General features: G+C 36.7%; 1 protein-coding gene across 7 annotated transcripts in view; it reads left to right on the top strand.

Moving 5' to 3' along the window:
- Positions 1–21834, top strand: part of reln (reelin) — a 166753-nt gene that overhangs the window by 54630 nt on the left and 90289 nt on the right. For all 7 annotated transcript variants that reach the window (XM_028041893.1, XM_028041884.1, XM_028041864.1 and 4 more), the window contains exon 3: positions 11445–11583. In XM_028041893.1, coding sequence (XP_027897694.1) covers positions 11445–11583 — 139 coding nt within the window. The remainder of the gene's footprint in view (positions 1–11444; positions 11584–21834) is intronic.

Here is a 21834-nt window from a genome sequence, read left to right as displayed (position 1 = left end):
AAACATCTTTCACTTTTATGCATATTGGCATCTGAATGGGCTGCATAGTGGCGCAGTTGATAGCACTGTTGCCTTGCAGCAAGAAGGTCCCGGCTCCTGGGTTCAATTCCCGTCCTGGGGTCTTTCTGCACGGGGTTTGCATGTTCTCCCTGTGCATGCATGGGTTATCTCCGGGTACTCCGGCTTCCTCCCACAGTCCAAAAACATGACTGTCAGGTTAATTGGTCTCTCTAAATTCTCCCTAGGTGTGAGTGTGTGTGTGCATAGTTGTTTGTCCTGTATGTCTCTGTGTTGCCCTGCGACAGACTGGCGACCTGTCCAGGGTGACCCCGCCTCTCGCCCGGAACATTAGCTGGAGATAGATCAGCACCTCCCGACCCCTCTACGGTCAAGGGTGTAAGAGGATGGATGAATGCATCTGTTTCTTCAAAACAGCATGAAAATTCAAATTTTGAGTTTGTATATGCATGTGAAATGTTTTCCAATGTATTCATCATTTTTCTGCACAAGAACCATCTGGAGTGATTGTTGCCAAAAAAATTTTTTTATCTTAGTTTCATCTGAAAAAAACTACTGTCAATGGTTGCATAAATGTTACATCTATCTATCTATCTATCTATCTATCTATCTATCTATCTATCTATCTATCTATCTATCTATCTATCTATCTATCTATCTATCTATCTATCTATCTATCTATCTATCTATCTATCTATCTATCCTTCTGATGGTAGATATGCACTGTAAAAACACAAATTCTTACTTAGTTTCTAGTGCAAATATCTTAGCACACTTGAATTAAGACAAAACTAACTTAGAATTAACTTTTCAGCAAGATATATGAGCTTGTTTAAAGTCAATAATTCCTTAATATTTATGTAAAAAGTCTTAGTTCTACTGCCACATTATTTCACTTTTTTTTTAACATGTTATAAGTTAAATGATCTACCAGTGGAACTCATATTTTTAAACCAATATTAAGGAATTATTGACTTAAAACAAGCTCCCGTATCTTGCTGTAAAGTTACTAGATATTTGCACCAGAAACTAAACAGAAATACATGGTAAGATTTTGTGTTTTTGCAGTATGAAAACAATTTTCTCCTGGCATTCCTTTCAAAAATGTGGTTTAAATCTAAAAGGTGTGCTTTGGCACAGATGCAGTTTTTGATATGGACCATATGGGCAGTTGCCCATGGCAACATTAGAAACTGAAGCACACAAAAATTAGATAGAAATTTATCTTGAACAGGAAAACTCTTGAGCAAGTTTTCTGTCACCTTTATGCATATCATTTTTGCTGTTTTATGTAGGACTGCGCTGCATTTTATTCACCCCCTATAATTTAGATGATTTCCTGGATTTTGTTTGGTGTGAGGTTTGCAGAAGGAAGTCTTCAACCTGTGGCTCCAGAGCTGCAAGTGGTTCTTTGGAGTTTCCAAAATGGCTCTTAATAATTTGGCTAACAAAGTGCCGAACCAATAAAATGTTTTTAAAAATGTATATAAGAAATGCAGATTTTAGCATTTTGCTTTTGCAAACCTGTAAATGCTGCATCTATTTTCACAACAGAATGGCCTTAGTATGACTAATATTTCTGTTTGTCTAGTCATTACATTAAAAACTAAGTGCTTTTTTTGTTTAAATTATTTTCTATAAATATCAAAAGACAATGTATCAATATTCGTATTGTGTTATGAGTAAATATGACTAGAAAGATTTTAATTATTGCATTATGGAGAAGGTAGGCGTCTAACCACTGGTAACCATGGAGACAATGTCGCACCGTCATGTAGCCTAGCATGTATAAAAAAAACTGGTTAGCATCTCGTCTTTTGTACGTTTTTAAGGCTGCTCCGGTTTAAGCGGAAACGCTGTTTATGATATAGTGACTTAAATCATGTGGTGTGAATTCAGGGAAAGTCGGTAATTTGATCAACACGTCAGGAGGGAGGAGGTACGGGTCGGTTTCTAAGCTAGCTGTTTCCAACTTTTATAAATACCGTCATCTATGAGCCCCAACCAGGTGTGTTACGTTCACAGACAAATTAGCTCGATGCTAACAAGTAGAATAAACTAGCAAAAACAACTTGGGGAAATAACTTCAGTTGCTCTGTTCAAGGCCTGTTCCTCACTTCCGACTTTGTCATGGCTCTATGAATGATTAAGTGACGTAGTTGTACAGGGTCAATAGTAAATATGCATTAAAAAGTTTCAAGTTGTCCCTTTGCGAAAGGTTAAGTAGCATTTGTGGGTCTAAACTAGTTTTATTTAGCAGGACTTGGGGCAAAAACGGCTCTTTGGTTTGTAAAGTTGGCAGACCTCTGGTTTATTGCCATTTTTTCTTTTCACTTGTATCACTTTAATGACTTATGAAGATCAAAACACATTCCTTCCTCGAATGGCTTGTTTTGTTGTCTTTCATTTTGAAGATTGGTTAACAGTAACGGGCAACTGATTATTTTTAAACTCTGGGGTAATACCATCTCAAATGTCCCTCAGTTTAATAGAAATTCTCCAAAGTGCCAATGCACTTGAATTTAAAGCACCATCCATTAAACATTACACGATCCTTTAATGCCAGTTCTTTAATCCATTCATGTGGCAAACATCCTTTCATTTTCCCACATAGTTTCTCACTCCACTTCTCTCGGACTACTGGCATCTTTTGCCACCCATATTAACACACAGCTTCCTCCTGGCAGCTCGTTGCCAGACCCCTGCCATCAACGCAAAGTTTCCAACCCGTCTCCATGGTAGCGTGATTGGCAATTCCTGAGATGGATCCCCTTTTTTGGTCAATGGCGGCTCAGAGCGGGGTTGTCATGCGCTGCGAGCCCCCGCAGTCGTCCGGCTGACCAGCTGCAGACGGCGCTGGAAGGAAGGAGTGAATGCAACGCAATGTGAGGCGCGCAGCAACACACGTTGCATGGGAACATTCAGCAAGCACAAAGCGTATGGGGGTCCCTGCTCAGGCTGTCAGTACTGTTGTGATGTATCATTTATGTCTCCTTTGTGTGGCCTTCTCTTGAAACATGTTGACAGAGCCATTATTCTCGCCTTGACAGATTCCCATATATTCACTGGCTTTTAATACCACATGTTAATGGTCCAGTTAGTTTATGACAGGTATTAAGAATTGCTGCATGGGATATGATCCTATATTAGGCTTCTTGTGTTCCAAATTATTTAGGGTGTTGTACTTTTTAGGTCTAAACTGGAAAATTATGGAATGGATCTGGTTATTCGGCTATTATCTGCCGGTGTGAGACAACATACACAGCATAAACTCAACATCCTGGAGGAAAGAGGATTCTCTACCATTTTACAATGCAAAAATGCAAATTCTTACCAAGTATTTTTGGTCTAGTTTCCAGTGCAGATATCTTAGCACACTTGAAATAAGACAAAACTAACTTATAAGTAACTTTTAAGCAAAATATTGACTTGTTTTACATCAATAACTCCTTAATATTGATGGTAAAGTTCTAGTTCCACTGGCAGATTATTTCACATATAACAAGAAATGTTTCCCATGTTATAAGTAAAATAATCTGTTGGTAGAACAGGTTTTCAGCAACATTAAGGAATTATTCACTTAAAACAAGCTCCTATATTTTGTTGAAAAGTTACTTGTAAGTTAGTTTTATCTTACTTCAAGTGAACCAAAATATTTGCATATGAGGCAAGGTGAGGTAGCACTGCAAAAAACAAAATCTTACCAAGTATTTTTGGTCTAGTTTCCAGTGCAGATATCTTAGAATACTTGAAATAAGGCTAAACTAACTTACAAGTAATTTCTAAACAAGATGTAGAAGCTTGTTTTAAGTCAATAATTTCTTAAGTTCATGATAAAGTACTAGTTCCACTAACAGATTATTTCACTTATCACATGGGGAAAATGTCTTGTTATAAGGGAAATAATCTGCCTGTGCAGTCAGTACAGTTTAATCAATATTAAGGAATTAATTATGTGGAACAAGCTCTTAAATCTTGCTTAACAGTTACTTGGAAGTTAGTTTTGTCTTAATTCAAGTGAAGTAAGATATTTGACTAGAAACTAGACCAAAATTACTTGGTAAGATTTTGTGTTTTTGCAGTGTATTTTTATGACCCTCATCTTTTAAAAATAATCTACACTTTTCTCTGTTGAATCCAATATAAGTAACTAGATTAAACTGCATTGTGGGCCTTCGCTCCAAGAAATCTGCCATGGTAGTGTCGTTCTGATTGTTTTCCTTTCTGTGTTTGTGTTAGCATATCAGGCCTTGTGTTTACAGTATTATCAGTGTTATTCTGCAGGAATGTTGCAATTTCATTAAGATTGTATAACATATTCAATTAATTCTCTAAAGTAAAGCCAGATAAGTTCACTAATTTACTTTTAGCTTAAAGGAAGGAACAAACAACCAGACTCTTCTTGTCTCTCGAAGCATACATTGATTTTATCACGTGCTTTCCTGTCACACAGAGCTCTGTTAATAAAGATATATTTCACAATGATCTTGAAAGCATTTTAAAAACCATTTAGCAGGCATTGATATAGTCCAGCCAAACACAGATGGTTCTCTCAGACTGGTGGCTTCCCATTGCCCCTCAAGCCAGACAAAGTTAAAGGACATTTTATGGATTCAGAGGAAAATAAAGCAGCTATTTGCTGCTCACCAGATGTCAAATGGTGCGCATGGATTTGGTAACTGTGCTCATAAGTTTAAATAAGTTGCCCTTTGAATCCTCACACCATAAAGCAGAAATGTTCGCTGTATTGCCAGTTAGAGCATGCTGGTCCTACAGTGATCAGCTGCTGCCAGGTTGAGCCACCAAGTGCCCATCTGCTGCACCGAGGAGATTTCTCGCTCCATGTATTTGACTTGTTTTAGAGCTTTTCTCCTCAAAGTCTATTAGACTGCAAGTAAAATGTTGATATTTTTTTAAAAAGCACACATTTTAAGGCTTCATTTTCTCTTTCGCAGCAATAGCACAAAAATTTATTTGTATGTATTTTTAGTTTAGCTTCCAATGCAGATATCTTAGAATACTTGAAATAAGAAAAAGCGATCTTGCAAGTAACTTTTCAGCAAGAATAGGAGCTTAATTTAATTTAATATTGATAGTGGAAAACTACTTTTTCCACTGACAGTTTTTTTTGTTTGTATAATAAGACATTTTACCCATAAGTGAAATAATATGCCAGTTGAACTGGCACTTTTTTATCAATATTAACAAATTATTTACTTAAAAACAAGCTCCCATATCTTTCTAAAAAGTTAGAGTCTTATTTCATTTGTACTGAGATATTTGCACCAGAAACTACAGTAAAAAATATTTGGTAAGATTGTGTTTTTGCAGTGTTGTTTTTTTTTTTTTACTACACAACTTTGTGACGTTTGCATTAAAACATCCACCACTAATAAAAATGACTTGCTTTGACATCAGTTCTTAACATTTTTAGTTATGCATAAAAATAACAGACCAAAAAAAACCTAGTTTTTATGGATAAATAGTCAGACTGAATATACATGAACAAAGGGCAGTCAATTTCCTCCTCCACTTTTATGGGAACTTAAAAAAACATTCACGTAATTAGCTTCAAAGATTCATGTCAGAATGATGCTCCTACATCCACTGTTAGACATTTAATATGCTAACACACCCATTTCCTGTGTTTTTGACTGAGTTTGTTTGTGAGCAGGCGTGTGTGTGTGTGTGTGTGGGTGCTGGGGGTTCATATTAATAAAACAAGCTCAGCCGAGTTATATTGTGGGAGTTAGCAGGTCATCTTCCCCTGTCATTAATCACTGCTGACAGCTCATAAGTGTCCAATCTGCATGTGAAAGATTTGCATGTGTTTACATGTGTGAGCGTGTTTGTATTTGCATTTGCGTATTTGACTGACGCTAAATGCTCTACAGCACCAGCCTTTACTGTGAACAATTCATTAAGGGACGGTTGGACACACGATTCAAGCTACAAATGTCTAATCTGATTAAGTAAAAGCAGACTATTCCCTTTCCCTCAGAGTAGGTTGCAACCTAAGTGTCTTTGTTCAATGTTTTGGTATCCAGGATACTGATTAGTTCTTGCTTTCTGAAAATTTACATTTTCAGGAACAAAAAATCTGTTTTTTAATAACGGCAGAGAAAACTTCAAAGTCCACACTACCCAGAAATTTCTGAAAAATAGACTTCTACTAGGTCTGGACAATAAATCCATGATATACAGTACAGACCAAAAGTTTGGACACACTTTCTCATTGAATTCAATGAGAAGGTGTGTCCAAACTTTTGGTCTGTACTGTATATTGCGATAGACATGTCCTCAATATCAATACATAATACGTCTGATAGAATATCCAATAATTTTACTGAACTCTGATTCAGAACCGCACGGCATTCTGGGGGATGAAGACAGAAGAAAGGCTTTAGCCACTCAACCTCTCACAGCTAGCTAAAAGGTTGGTGGAATCAACTAACTCACTCACTCTTTGGTTACCTAGCAACTCACTCACTCTTTGGTTACCTAGCAACTCACTCACTCTTTGGTTACCTAGCTGTGCTGAGTAACTGGCACAGCAGCTGGTTAGCCTGAAGAAGTTGCAACTTTTTCGATGAGAATGAAAAGTCAGAGGAAGATGTTTAACCTACAGATTATTGGGTTCGCAGAACAATTTGCAAAAGTGGCTGTGGATCTATTGAAGAACTACTTTATCCTTTGTGTGAAAGTGGAAGAACTGGATTTTGGATCTGATTTCTTCTCACTGCACATGCAGTACTTTATATGGAAAACACTGCGTCAAATTAGGATTTCTGTTCAGAACAACATGCTCTGCACAGAAAACGCATTCAGATGTTTGAAGTATTTCGTTTTTTTATGCTTTTCTTTAAACTCAAAAACAAACTTTTCCTGAGTCATAAGATGTTGGTGGGCTGTGAACAACGGCTGTAAAATCTGCTTAATAAGATCAAGGATTCTCCAGTTTTTTTGCCTACGACTATCTTTGTGTATCAACAAAATCAATCAAATTCATGAGATTTTAATGTTTGCTTGTCATCTGGAACTGCTTTCAAAGCAAAAATACATCTAGTTTTCTTTTGTTTGATTAAATCACTAATAGATTTTGACCAAGTTGACAGAACATTGACAAAACATAAATCAAGAGGAAGTTTAAAAAAAACATCTCAGCTGCTGAGAATGTTAAATTCTAAGAAAACTTGAACAAGGAGTGAGAAATGTTTTCAGCTGATGCAACCCAGGTGCTGATATGCATGGAGAGGGCTTTGCAACAGATTTTATTTTACAGTTGCCAAACAACTCATGCATTTCTCTGCTTATTCTCTGGACAGCACCAGGAATGTTGGAGGTTTTTCTCCAGTCCAAGTTCACTAAACCTTGTTGCTCCTCTGGACGGTTGGGATTTGGATCACGCTGAATAATGGGGATTTCTTCCTGCTCTTCTTCTAACTCTCCGCTCTCAGACATGAAAGGAGAGAGGGACTGTTATTTGCATTTTTATGCCTTGGTATATTTTTCATGTGGGAATAGAAATTCAATGAGCAGAGTCGAGTCCCAGTGCTGCTGTGTCCTGAAGTGCATCAGGCTGCCTTTTCATCTTCACCTCTGCCTAACCGCTCCCTGCTTCCCCGAAACCAGACCTTTAGCTTACTTCTCTGAAGAACTTCTGAAATGTGCATTTTACTCTCTGTTTTATGTTTTACGTATAATTTTCATTTCCTTTTTTGACTCAACAGCCACATTGGTACTTTTCAATCACTCAATATACTGTAAAAATTAAAATCTTTCCAAGTAATTTTGGTCTAGTTTCTAGTGCAACTATCTTAGTTGACTTGAAATAAGACAAAAGTAACTGAAAAGTAAACTTTAAGCAAAATATAGGAGCTAGTTTTAAGTCAATAATCCTTAATATTGATGAAAAATTACTTGTTCCACAAACATATCACAAACTTATCACAAGACATTTTTCCCATGGTAAAGGTACATACTTTGCCAGTGGATGTACAGTAGTTCTTCTTCATCAATATTAAGAAATTAATGACATAAACTTAGCTCTTGTTTCTTGTTGAAAATTGTCCAAGTTTACCTTGAAATAAGATAAAACTAAGACATTTGCACAAGAAACTACACCAAAAATATTTAGTAAGATTTGGGGTTTTTACAGTGTACTTACGTTCTCTGATCTGTATTACAACAGTTGGCCATTTGAAAATGACAAAACATTAGCAGTTTCCATTACAAATGTGTGCAAAACTTTGTTGATATTCCGCTAATGAAGAAAAACCCCACAATCAAAATGAATAAGTTTGTTCATGTGATATTAAAAAACATGCCGTGCCATAATTCTCTTCCACTTCCTGTTAGGGGTGCACCAATTTATTGGCCGGCCGATTTCTTGGTGCCGATTTCCTTAATTTTGGGAGAGCTATGATCGGCCGATTTTTACATGGAAGCAGATCTTATCCACCAATCTTATCTTGCTTGGCAAAGGTCTAACTATCAATCACTGTGCTCTTTATCTCTCCGGTGAGAAAGGTTTGATTGGCAGACTGGCCCACCAAGTTAATTCTGCACGTTTACAATTAACAATAGTTGCCTCACTGTTGTCAACTCAACAACTTTCTTGCTATATTGAGCAACATTTCAGACCAAAGAAATTGCTATCGGCTAAAATCCGAATCAGCAGGTTAAGTTTTTTAAAAGATTGGTAATCACCAATCGGCCAGAAAACTGCAATCGGTGCACCCCTACTTCCTGTTGTTTTCTGTGTCTTTTCCATCAGTAGTCCTATCCGGTTTTTGATCTCGTGACTCGTGTTGTCAAAAAAAAGGGTTTCCATTGCAATTTTGTGAAATACACTAATTGTGATAAAGCTAAAAAACTTTTAGCAAAAACATTTAATCAAAAAACGTGATATTTTGGAGAAAATGGCGTGTTTCTGTCAAGCTAATTTATTTTTCCAATTCCAATTTGTGCAGTCATACGGTCAATGAAAATGCAGCTATTGATGAAAAATTACATGCAAGTCAGTTTTATTTCAATTGTACCGAGACATAAGCAGTAGAAACTAGCCAAAAATAACTGATTTGGTTTTTTTGCAGTTCAGTACACTCCAATGTTGTAAAACACCTTAAACGTAAAACTTCTCTTTTAGGGATGCTTCAGTAAGATAATGCAAGTATCTCACATGGTAGGTTTTGACCTGCGTTTCTGTATAATTCATTTATTAAGTCTTGGATCGTCTGTGTGGCATATGTGGAAAATCCACCACTTCCAGTTCAGCTTCCAAGGCTGACTTCACTCTAATAAAGTTCCTTTAACCCTTGTTCGAATGTTTATGTGTTGGGTTATGCGTACGATAAATTGCAACCATTAAGCCGAGAGGGTTAATGGTTGAAGGCAAGGTGAATGGAGAACAGCCGCACTATTAGTGGGTGATTACATCTCATTCTGTCATTACACTCCAGCACCTCGTTAGCATGGTTAAAGGCAGGTTTTGCTCTCTACCTCATAAATCTGACACATTAGGACCACACACTGCATGTACACATGTCCTGTGAAAAGGTTGTAAATGTTATTGTGTCACTAATTTTTCATTTTGACTTGCAGTTGAAAATTAATTCTTTTTTTCCCTACATTATAAAAAAAACAACTCCAAACATAAAAATTCAATATAAATCCTAATTAATACATGGTGCGCAATGTACAAGCATGTTTGTTTGCCAACAGCAATGATAACTAGGTCTGTTTGTGTCATGGCACACAAACACGAGCAAAAATTTAAAGCAATGGAATTAACAAGCACATTCACACACTAACACACTGCTAACATTAGGAGTGTTTATAAATGCTCAACTGAGAGGTTAGTTTTATTCCTGCCAAAAGGGGGTGTAAATATTTCTGTTTCAGAAAATTTGCTTTCAGACACACACACGCTCACACCATCAGTGCATATAGATCTGCACATTGATTCTAAGGATATTAAAGCTTCGGTGTTATTAATCACAGCTGATTACATTTTCAGTGAAGTGAGAATTTATTAAGAAGACAAGAAGGTACTGCAGCTTTCAGCGTACAAAAGCCTTGCAAAAGTAATTGACACCCTTTGCACTTATCATGTTAAACCCCTTAAATTTGATTTGGTCTTATAGGGTTTTATGCGAATAAAGCAAAGTAGTAAATAATTGTGCTATACTGCAGAGTAACATCTTTAGTTACACACTGCAAAAACACAAAATCTTACCAAGTACTTTGTCTAGTTTCTAGTGAAAATATCTTAGTACTGAAATAAGAAAAAAATAAAAACTTTTCAGTACAATATAGGAGATTGTTTTAAGTCAATAATTCTTTAATATTGATGAAGAAATACTAGTCTTGTCTTGCTATAAGGGAATATTGCAAATCAAAATGTCTGTTCCAACGTCCAACCTGACTGAACTTGAACTTTGCTGCTAAAAAGAACAGTTTAAAATATCCGGTTGTGCAAGGCTGTTAGCAACATTCACAAAAAGACGTGTGGCTACAATCGCAATGAAATGTTTCCCTGCAGAGCATTGCCCCACAGCAACATGTCACACTTTTGAGGATTTTATTTAAAAAAATGTTTTAAAAAAAATGTTTTTTTCTGTATACTTAAAGGCTCTGCTTTGTTTGTGTATCACATGAGATCCTAATAACCTGCACCGATGTTTGTAGTTGTAATATGATGAAAATGTGAAAAGGTTCAAGACTTGGGGATGTTTTTTCAAAATACTGTTTCTTTCTACATCAGAAACCCTAAACTGCTAGATAAGCTTATGTTTGCATAGGACCAAGGTACGCTGACAATTTGAATTAAAAAAAAGTTTTTCAGTTTGAGAAATATATACTTGAGTTGTTTTTGTGACTTCTGCTGCACAGCTTTGGTGTCTCGTTTAGGGACGGTAAATTATTCAGCCGTTCAGGATGTCAGAAGATTGATTGATGCGTTTGCTGGTGTCCTGGCTTTGCCTGTTGCCATATAAAGGAAAAATTCTGACATGATGTCTTTCCAATTATGCAATTATAGTAACCAGAACGCACTTTAAGAGCGGCGCTACAGAGCGACGCCTCACTGGAAAGTGTAAAGATGCATTTTGAGGAAAAAAGAGGGAGAGATGGAGGGGAGAAGCAAAGAGAAGAGACGGTAAATGTAAAAATAATTTAAAAAGATGAAAAACAAACTTGTGAGGTAAAAAATAACAGTAGAATATCATCACTGATGGGTGGAAAAGGAAAGTAAATACAAAGAAACTGGGTTTATTGGGTATTTAAAACTAACCAAATATTATCAAAGTGTTTAAATTTCATACACGGGATCTGCTTAGTTTGTACAGTCGGTTAACTTCATCTCCTATGAATCTCCTTGTTGCTCTTTCCATTAATCTCTCTTCTTCTTCTCTGTTGTGATCCAGGTGTGATACCAGATCGGCAGTTTGCTGGAACCCAGTTCGTCTGCAGTGTTGTGGCCTCTCATGTCAGCCATCAGCCCTCCACCAGTTTCAGTTTCGTCTGGATCGCCCCGCCGCCGGGCACCGGCTGCGTCAATTTCCTGTAAGTCTGCTGTCAAATTCACACAAAGAAAAGAATAAAACAGAAAGAAAGCGGTGCAGATGGGTGGTTTTGCTGGTAACTTTACAACTGCTTCTCCAGACATGGAAGTTATAAACTTATTTGTTAATGACTTTAGGCTCCGTGCTAAACCAGAAAGGCTGAGAGCGGCTCATCAGCTGCATTGAAGTTTGCTTTTCCTCCTAAGGCCCCCCCGCATCTTAGTGTTTACAGCCGGAAATTTTGCGCATGCGCACGATGCTGGAGGGCAGAAAGATGATTCTTTTATATGTTGTCCATAGCTGCACTGCCGTAGTCGAACAACTCCGTTAACTAAATGAAATCTGGAGATGTAGGTATTATTAGTTTAGTTAATCTAGAGCCACGGCAAAGGGAAAATAATGGAGAAAAACCAGAACAACTCAGAACCACTTTTTTCTCACTCTGCGTCTGCTAAGCTATGTGAACTTGTTGCAATCCTTGTCGCAGGTTCTCAACAGGATTTAGATGTTGGTCAGACCTAATGTGCTTTGATCCAAATATTTCTGTTAATTTTGGATCTATGTGCAGCTTTAGTGTCAACCTTCAACCAAGTCTCCACTCTGTAAAACATTTGAGCCGCTTTTAATTGTGTCTACTATCTTCTACTCTTTAAGTCAAATAAACTTATCCAGTTTTAGATTTTGAACCTAAATGTGTTTGTGAAAGATAAACTTACAGCAGTAAGTTGTGTTAACTTTTTATTAATTTAGTCAAACCTCCAAGAGTTGAATAAACTAGAGATTTTAGGTTAGCACTTAAAAAACTGGAAGAAGAAAAAGACAGGAGTGGGAACTATTTCCCAGAATGCTTAGCGGCATGTTTTTGTCTCCTGAGATGGAAGTGCGTTACATTGATCTGACTCTTGTGTTTTATTAAGGCAAATGTTCATTTTAATGCAATTCTCAGTTAGCAAAGCTTGAGGATAATGTCCTGTTCACACTAAATGTTTCTGAGCTGAATTCATTGGGATGTTTAATAAAATTCATTATCAGATCAGAAATTTGGTTCCTGCAGTTTGAAACAAGAATTTAAATTATTACAAAGTAAAATAAGTATTTATTTTAACTTGATATTGTGAGTAAAATAAAAGAGAAATGTGGCTCTTTAACTGGGTGAGGGCAGTTTTTTTTTCTTGCATATTGTGAAATAATTATTTGATTTAAATTGCAGCATTAAGTTAAAACTCACAATTCAAGATTAATGAAGTTAAAAAAAACAATGTTTAGACAACTTGTCTCTTGTTGTTAAATCAACTTTAATTTCTGAGTTAAAACCAAAACAATTTTCTTGTTGACTTAAATTGCATTTTCAAGGCAGCAGGTGGACTTTCATTTTCAAGTTAAACCACCTATAAATGTTTTACAGTGTACTTTTATTGTATCAAAACTAGCACTCATTCAATTCTGTAATTTTCCCTGAAATTACATAATTGAGGAAAACAAAACTTAATAATTTATTCAGAAAACTGAAGTGTAAAAGTGGAATGTTCATCTTTATATTACACGTTTGGGTTAAGCGTCCGGGCTCTGACCTCATTATTCTGTGTCCATGTGGCTTAACATGTCATGGATTGATGAGAACCGCCACCCAACTTACAAATCTTTCTCTCTTTTTTGACCTCATTACTGAACTCTCTTTACAACACTCAAAAACGGCTTGGCTAAATTCCTGGAATGTTTCATCTAATTTTCAGACTGAGAATTTTATAGAGCGACCGACGGAGAACAATTCAACACGACAGCTCTGCTAAATTAAAGCTGCCATTTAGACAATATCTGCCACAATAAATGGATTTACTGGCTTTTTCCATCTGCCAACTCACACTTTTACTGTCAAGCTTGTGTGTCGGCTTGCGCGGGTTGTGTTTTTGTCTGAGGACTTGTGTGTGCATGCATGTGAAAACCGCAGAACTGCTGATGACAGCTGGACAACTGTATGGCAATCAGAGTCCCTGCAGTTGACCTTATCAAAGTCAGTCCTTTGCACTCCAGCTGACTGGAAATGCTTCTCAAAAATACTCAATAAAACATTTTTACGCTAGTGGTTTTTTAGTGATATAGAAATTGGTTTATTTTGCAAAACTGCAATGGAAACACTTTTTTTTTGCATCAGACGAGTCAGAAGATCAAGAACTGGATGTTACTACTGGCTGAAAAGACAAAGAAGACGACAGGAAGTAGTAGGAGGATGATGGCGCAGCATGTTTTTTAAATGACATATGTGAACAAACCGATTCACATTTGATTTTAATTGTGTTTCTTAACATTAGCTGAATATCAACAAAGTTTTGCAAACATTTGTAATGGAAACACAGTTCTCTCTACTTTGGTGAGAGAATTGTTACTCTCAGTTATAAGCCTGGTTTCTATCCAATTGCAACACAAGTTTTGAGTGAATTTTAAGAAATGTCCCAAAAAAGAAAATGCTAATTAGTCCTGTTGCCATTAGGTGTGTGAATTTTATTGTATTGTTTTTCATTTATGGTGAAAAATGTCTCATCATGATAAGAATTTTGATTTATTTTGTTTATTTTGCATTGGCTGTTATACTCCTAACTGCACTGGCTGAACAAATTAAAGTTGTATTTGATAAACTTGTGAAGCTCTTTGTGTATTTAAGTGAGCTCTACTGGTGCAGAGTTAACAAATAGATTTGTAATTCAGTACATTTATGTCTGTGTTCTGAAAAACAAGATACATTTTAAGTCAATTTGGATTGGTGTCAACCATTGCTAAACCTCATATATCTGCATCGGTATCAAAAGTGAAAATAGTGGATCAGTGCATCCTTAATCAGAACTTATTCAGCAATTGTATTTCCATTTCCCCTTTCATGCATTAAAACCTTTTCAGAAAATCCAAGTGAATGTAACAAACATTTTTTTAGGAAGTTTTTTCAGATTTTGCCATTTCCATCAACCTTCTTTTATGCGATCCTTCAACATGCACATAAAAAAAAACCCCCAGATGAAAACACGGTTATCTACAGTTTACATCTGATTTGGTAAAAGTGTTTGCAAAATCTCTTTTCACTTTCCTGCACATAATACTAAAAGTCATCAGTTTTATCATGCCTTGATTGATACAAAAAGTGTTTTCTGCAAGCGAGCCAAGAAGTGCTTAAATTGAAGACGCAGACATGCTCTGTCCTTCAGAAGGCTGGAACCGGTCCACCACTGCATTAATATGGGCCCTGTGAGCAGTTTTATGGCTGATATTGTGGGATTGTCCCTGGTAACATATCACTTGCAGCTGAGTGATAGAGTGCAGTGATGTGGGCATCCAAAAGAATTAATTTTCTGGATGGCTGTAAATTGCCACCAAAAGAGAAGGCCAGGCCTTGGAGAACAGATGAGAAGAAGAGATGGAGGAAGGTGGCGAGCACACATACATCCAAAAGTTATTGCTCTACGGAAACCTCACTGAAACAATGTTGGACTCTTTCTGGAAAGTGTTTTACACTACTGTCACAGCTGAGGCAGACACTGAAACAAGCCAAAGCATGTTTGTGCAAACAGCTTCTGTTTGTTGGATTTCTGTGGCAGGCATAAAATGTTGAATATCAACTCCATGCTCACCGTCATTGACTGTGTATGTGGTGGCAGGATACGATACCTTAAATCAAAGGTTTTTTAATCCCGTCACCAGACTTGAGGTATTATGTCTGAAATTCTGAATGGAAAACAATAAACTGTCAACCTGGAAGTTGGCTGGATCTGGTGGCGGGGGAGTCTGACAGATAGTGGCTATTTCTTCAAATGAATGGTGTATTTTTGGAGTAAACTTGAAGTATTTGTAACCAACACTCTATAAAGTCAACTGTTCCTGGTAATTTTTACTGCTTAATTTTGCTAACCTAACTTTGTGGATTTTGATAAAAAATGGCTGCCAATTTTCTTACACTGAGTTGCAGATGGGAATCTATTATGCAAAACTCATATCTTGCTCATTTTTGTACTTCCATTTGGGTTTCTACTGCTTCTAAAAACAACCTAAGCACTAAAACACCCACCCAGCTGGTTTTTGCCAATATGTTTATGTTTTTTGGTGTCTGGAAAAGGTTTAAGAAACCTTCCAAATGTAATGTCACAAATCAGCAGAGACTGCGCCGTTAGCAACCCGAGGGAAGCCTAGTTCCGTTACCTAGCAACCTAAGCTGAGTTCCAGCATGTTTGGTTAGCTAGTTTTAAAGCTGTATGAGCTTTTCAATGTTTAATGTATTCTTGTTGGTTGTAAGGTTGTATAATTGCACATCTGTTGCAGCCATTTTCACATCTGAGTGTAAACATGGAGTTTGGGGGCGTGGCCAACTGTAGCTTATTTGGATTTATAGTGATAAGAAGCCCTAAAATAACAATCCTTCTGAAAGGAAAAGACAGAAATAACAATCTGTTAATGATTTTGTGCAGAAAATGTAATGATCAAGTCTTTTATAGCCCATACATCTAAGGTAACCTGTTCAAAAAGACATAATAGGACACCTCTAACCAAAAAAGGTTTACTGAAATTGATGTTTTAACAAGTTTGTCAATTAATTTGCATAATAAAGTTGAATAAATGTTCTGTGAATCCACTAGATTGAGTCTGACAAAATATCAGACATCTTTCTATGTTTGTCATGAGACCTGACCTATCTTTCCCAGGGCTCCTAATTTACCCAGTTATTAGTCTGCTCCATTGATTTGTTTGTATTCAAGTCAATCAGTCGACTCTGTTTTATCATAAAGCCACTGCTTAATGACCTTTCATCCTGATTAAAGCTCCTCAAAGGCCTCTGGCTGCAGGGCGCATGAAGGTTTACTGAAAATGTTAAGCCAAGAAAGAAATAATTGGCTGAAGATAACAAAATATTTGTCATGGATACAGACCAGTGAGGAAGAAATGTGGAAGATAAAACAAAAATCTGAATATTTTAATGTCAAATTTTAAAAATATTTTAGATTTAAATTTATTAACTTATTTACTATTTCTTTACCTACAAATTAGTTATTTGTATCACTTGATTATGAACTCTTGTGTTCGCAAATTACTGAAATTCAAAGCATTTTCCAAGTCTAGAAATTTTTTTTTTTTACTTTTTTTTTCAGAATTTATTTCTAGTCCTGTTTTGTAAGTGTTGTAATTAACTGTTGTCCATCCATCCGTCCGTCCGTCCGTCCATCTATCTCTTCACATTCATGATGCAGATTAGGTATTAAAAGCTTGAAAGTAAACATTTATAGTCATAATTGGACAATTGTTTGAGTTTTACTTTATCGAACTTAGTGTAATAAAATAATAAACTTAAAAACAAAGAAAATAATTTGAAGACAAAAGCAAGCAAAAGAAAAACAACTTTAAAATATATTTTTATGTTCAAAGGAGTAGGTATTTTTACACCTATCCCTCTTACATAAGGAGCACCATCCAATAAATTATTATTTAAGTACATTGAAGCTAAAAACAAAGAGCTCTAAGGATTTAATTCTGTAAAATTGTGAAATTTTGCCAATAAAAATGCATAGAGACCCTGTCTCAAGTTTTCCTCTGTATTTATGTCGGGTTATTTCCCAAAGGAAAGGCCGTGACCCCTGTAATTATGTCCACACCCCAGTGTGCACACAGACTCAGGTGCACACACTTAGCTGTTCGGGATACGCCACTTCTCAAATCGATAATGCTACATATTGTCCACATCACCAGAATCCCACATCCTCATTACCAAAAGGTCACTGTCCCACCTGCTGGGTTGATGGTCATTTTATCAGTCTGAGATTAAATAGAAGGTTGAAAAAAAAAAGTAGCATAATGAACCAGCTTTCCCAGATGGACTGTATGCTGGTGTCGGATTATTTGTCCGTGATCAGCCCAGCTCAGTTTTGATGAAAACCAGACACGACCGCTTGCTTGGAGTCATCTCTTGTTCGCTGACTCTAAGTAAATGTAGTTAATTCTTCCCAACATCCAGTCTGACCCAGATGCTTTGTGACAGGCAGAGAAATCTTTGTCAATGCATTAAGCTTCCTTGAGTTTTCATGTATCAGAGTTTCTCTTTTTGCTTTTAAAGGGGCAGTATTATGTATTTTCCATGCACAGAGTGACATTTTGTAACTGCATTGTTATAAAAATGCTATGTATATCAAATAAGACTTAAAAGAAATTTGACTTCATAATTTAATGCCTTGAAATTGGGTCTCTGTCTCCTTAAAAACTCCTGTTCTAGCTGAAACACCGCCTTCAGGAAGTAGTCTATGAACCCTTTGACAACATTTTACCGGCGTTTCACCGAAAAGTGTCACAGTTCCACCAGGTGTTTGCTAATCACTGCAGGCTAGTCTGAAAGAGCAGAGTCGGGTAGTCGTAGAGGAGGGCTGCTCTATGAGGCCAAAGCTTTTAAACTGCAGCTTTGAGGAGGAGCTGCACCTCGAAGGCGGGGCTAGGTCCAGCCAGGCATTTTGCACAGCTGAATGGTTGCCATGGCGATTAAAGGACTTCTCTAACATGCATGAAAAAATCAAGGCAACACTCCAGCTAGGTTTTTTGATGAGGGAATAAAATTATAACTTGATGTAAAGAGTTGTAAAAAAGTTGATTTTACATAACTCTGCCCCTTTAAGTATTTCTTCGGATCACATTAAGCTGCTCACATCCCAGATTTTTCCTTCATCTCATATTCACCCCAAAGTAAGTAGCTACAGTTGTTTTCTTAATCTTTTCCATTATTACCTACTTGCAGCAGTCAAGGTCAATTGCTCTTGTCTTTAAGCTCCATACTGAGAGCAGTAACCGTGTTTCTTCTGGCTGTATTTGGAGCAATAACTATCAATGACCCCGGGCTAACAAGCAGGTAATTTGCCAAACAACTCCCAAATCCCTCTTCTGTGCAGCTTCATTAAATTTGCATGCTCTCTAAGAGCCCTTTTCCAATTAATTAATTCAAGGGTGGAGGGAGTGGATGGTGGAGTCGCACAAACCAGAGTTAGGTACACCTTTTTGTGCATAAGGATGAAGAAAATCTTTAAACTGTATTGTATGAGTGCTGAAAATAAGATATTTTTCAGCTGAAATGTGAAACGCAGCTGGAGTCCTCAACGCTGGGGATAAATCAACCAATTAGGGCGTGTTATTTTAAACGGAGAGGTCCAAATGCTCCAAATCAGCGCTGGCAACAGAGACCGCACCCCACAGAAACTCCACCTATTTATCATAATTACAAAACGGGCTTAGTGGGCTGGAAGAGAAGATGAGCTTTTAATTGGGGTTCCTGGAGAATAGTGGCTTTTTTTCCTCTAACTAGGAAAGTGTGTGTTCTCTATTCTCACATGTTAGACACTCATCACCATCTTTCTTAGTTATTTCTTGACAGTAGGGTTGGACTTAAGAAATGCCTTAATTTAATCAAGTGTTGAAAACATTCCCCAAAGATTGTGGTCCATTTGGGCACCAAGCAAATATCCCCCCAAGTGCGAACCATTGATGCAACTATGGCTGCAAACAATAATTATTTTAGTAATAGATGATTCTATCAATTATTTGGAAGATTAATCAATTAATCAAAGAAAAAAATTGTGCCACATTTTTCTATCTTGTTAAAAATAAAAAGAAATTATGAGCCAAAAAGGTATAAAAAGCATGTTAGAGCCATTTTTATACAATATTAATTAATTCCTTCATTTAATTAAGTCATTTTTGCATCGACCAATTGTGAATTGAATAGTGGAAAGTGCTTAATCAGAGATTTTGTTTTTTACAGAATTAGAACCAGGTGAAGTTAAATCTTCCACTTGAGAAATTTTGGGCAGATTATATTTGAAGGCCGTTTTTTTTTTAATCTTAAATGCAAAACATACATATTTTTGTACAGTTTTTGCGTAAGCACTGCTCTGTGTTATCATTTCATCAAATTACACTGTACACTCCTGATTGAATTTAATCTATTACTAAATTAGTTGATTATTTCAGCAATCGATTAATCATGATTAAACCGATTAATCATTTGCAGGCCTAGGCACAAGTTAAATTTTAGAGTACAGAAAATTGCTGACCTTGTTTGCTTTTGTGGTACATATAATGTATTCATTTATTCTTTCTTTTTAAGCAGCAGTTTATTTAACATGTATTTGCGGCTTAGGGTAAATCAGCAGTCTATATAATTTGTGCGTGTGGTTAGCAGGGAGCTGTCAAGCCGGTTTCTGGGGGATACTTACGGCCAACAGCAACATGTAATCTAACATGGATGACATGGATGGTAATTACCCAGTCCCAGCCCTTTGGGGAACTCTGAGTGACAGCCTGTCCATCTGCATACATGTTACCGCCACTCCTACATAGCTTAGAGAGTCCATGTGTGTGCCTGCTTTACTTTTACTGGCTCGCCTCGCCACTTGACAGCAGATTGTGGTATTTGACTGACAAGGCCATCAACCCTTCCCCCTTAAATCATTTTTTCCCTCTGACCAAATCCAAACCCTGCTGCCTTCTCTTCCTATCCACTCTCCATTCTCTCTGAAATTTCTTCATAATTATGAGTGTTTTGCTTATTTCCAATTCAACACTTTGACAGATGGGGCGCGGGTGACTTGTACAGCTCACTGAGCCCACTGCACTGAACCCCATTGAAAACCTCCTGGTTATTCCACCAAATGCTGATTCCTGAACTCTTCCTGAGTGTAAACATTAATATTGTTGTTTCTAAATGAATATGTACTTGTTTTCTTTGCATTATTTGCATCATTTCTTTCATTTTGACCATTTCTCATTTTCTGCAAATAAATAAAAAATTTTTACTTGGAATTTCCAAGACATGTTCATCAATATTAAGGAATTATTTACTTAAAACAAGCCTCTATGTTTACTTTACAAGCTACTTTGTCTTATTTCAAGTGTATTAAGATATTTGCACTAGAAACTGGTCCAAATGACTTGGTAAGATTTTGTGTTTTTGCAGTGTAGTGCCACAAATAACACAAGTTTGGTTGTGTTCAAAGAGTCAAGTCCTTATTATATTATCAGACTATATTAAAGGACAACCAAAAACATTGTAAATTTTCACAAGTCTGTTAATGCAGCACATATAAGTTATACAAATATCTTGAAAAAATGAAGAGCCCACCGTACTGACCCCCGTTGAAAACCTCTTGGTTATTCCACTAAACATTGATTTCTGAACTCTTTCTGAATTAAAACAGTAGTATTGTTGTATCTAAATTAACATGAACTTGTTGTCTTTGCATTATTTGAGGTCTGAAAGCTCTGCTTCTTTTTAGTTATTTTGACCATTTTTGTTTTCTGCTAATAAATACTAAATTTTTGCTTTGAATTTCAGAGACATGTTGTCAGTAGTTCATAGATTAAAAGAACAATGTTCATTGTACTCAAACATATACCTATAAAAAGTTAAATCAAAGAAACGGGTCATTTTAAGTGGTCTTTTATCCGTTTCCAGAGCTGCATTTTCATAAAATTAACTCCAATTTGAATCCACAAGGAAGAGAAGAGCGGAAAAAACCCGACACATATTACACCCCCTAATTGCCCCACCCACTGAACTAAGGAAAAAACGAATAAAATTAACATTTAGCTGCTCTTTTTATGTTTGTGTGGGTTCCAGAGAGTGGATGGACTAATGAGAGAGACACGCTGAGGAGCCACTGGTGGGTGACGGCAGACAGACACCGGGGTCATGCTGCTCAGATCAAACACGCTTCGGCTTAGACTAACTGCTCTCTCCTGGCTTCTGTTTTAATCATAAACACGCTCTGAGAGAACCACTCCTGCTCTCAAATAGTCTAAATTAAGCAACAGACTCTTTCTCTCTAAATTGTTTTTTATTTTCACTCTTTGCAAAACAATGCTTTACTGTTTAAGCTGAGGTTTAGTGCTAAACTGTGTAGGAAGTGTTCTTTCTAAAGAGGATCTCTCCTTCCTGGCCACCAAGCAAAATCCACTAAGTGAGCTTGAGCTGTTTACTAAATATTTAAGGGCCTTGTTCCTACATCCTCCACCCGCTGTTCGTTACGCATCATCTTTTATTCATAAATACCAAACCTTAAATTAGTTTTCACCAATTCTGAAATATGAGTGTAATTAAGTATGTTTTCTCCCCAGCTATGCTCAGGCACAAGAGGTCTTTATCAATTAATGAGCAGTCCATTCATTATTTATAGGAGGAGACGACTGTAAATGCCTCGGCACCCGTAAAAAGGCATGAGTCGGCAGGGTGGGTAGAGTTTGG

The sequence above is a fragment of the Xiphophorus couchianus genome, chromosome 2, assembly GCF_001444195.1.
Source record: "Xiphophorus couchianus chromosome 2, X_couchianus-1.0, whole genome shotgun sequence".
Lineage (NCBI taxonomy): Eukaryota > Metazoa > Chordata > Actinopteri > Cyprinodontiformes > Poeciliidae > Xiphophorus > Xiphophorus couchianus.
The sequence above is the reverse complement of the archived record's forward strand: the minus strand, read 5'-3'. Positions and strand labels throughout refer to the sequence as shown.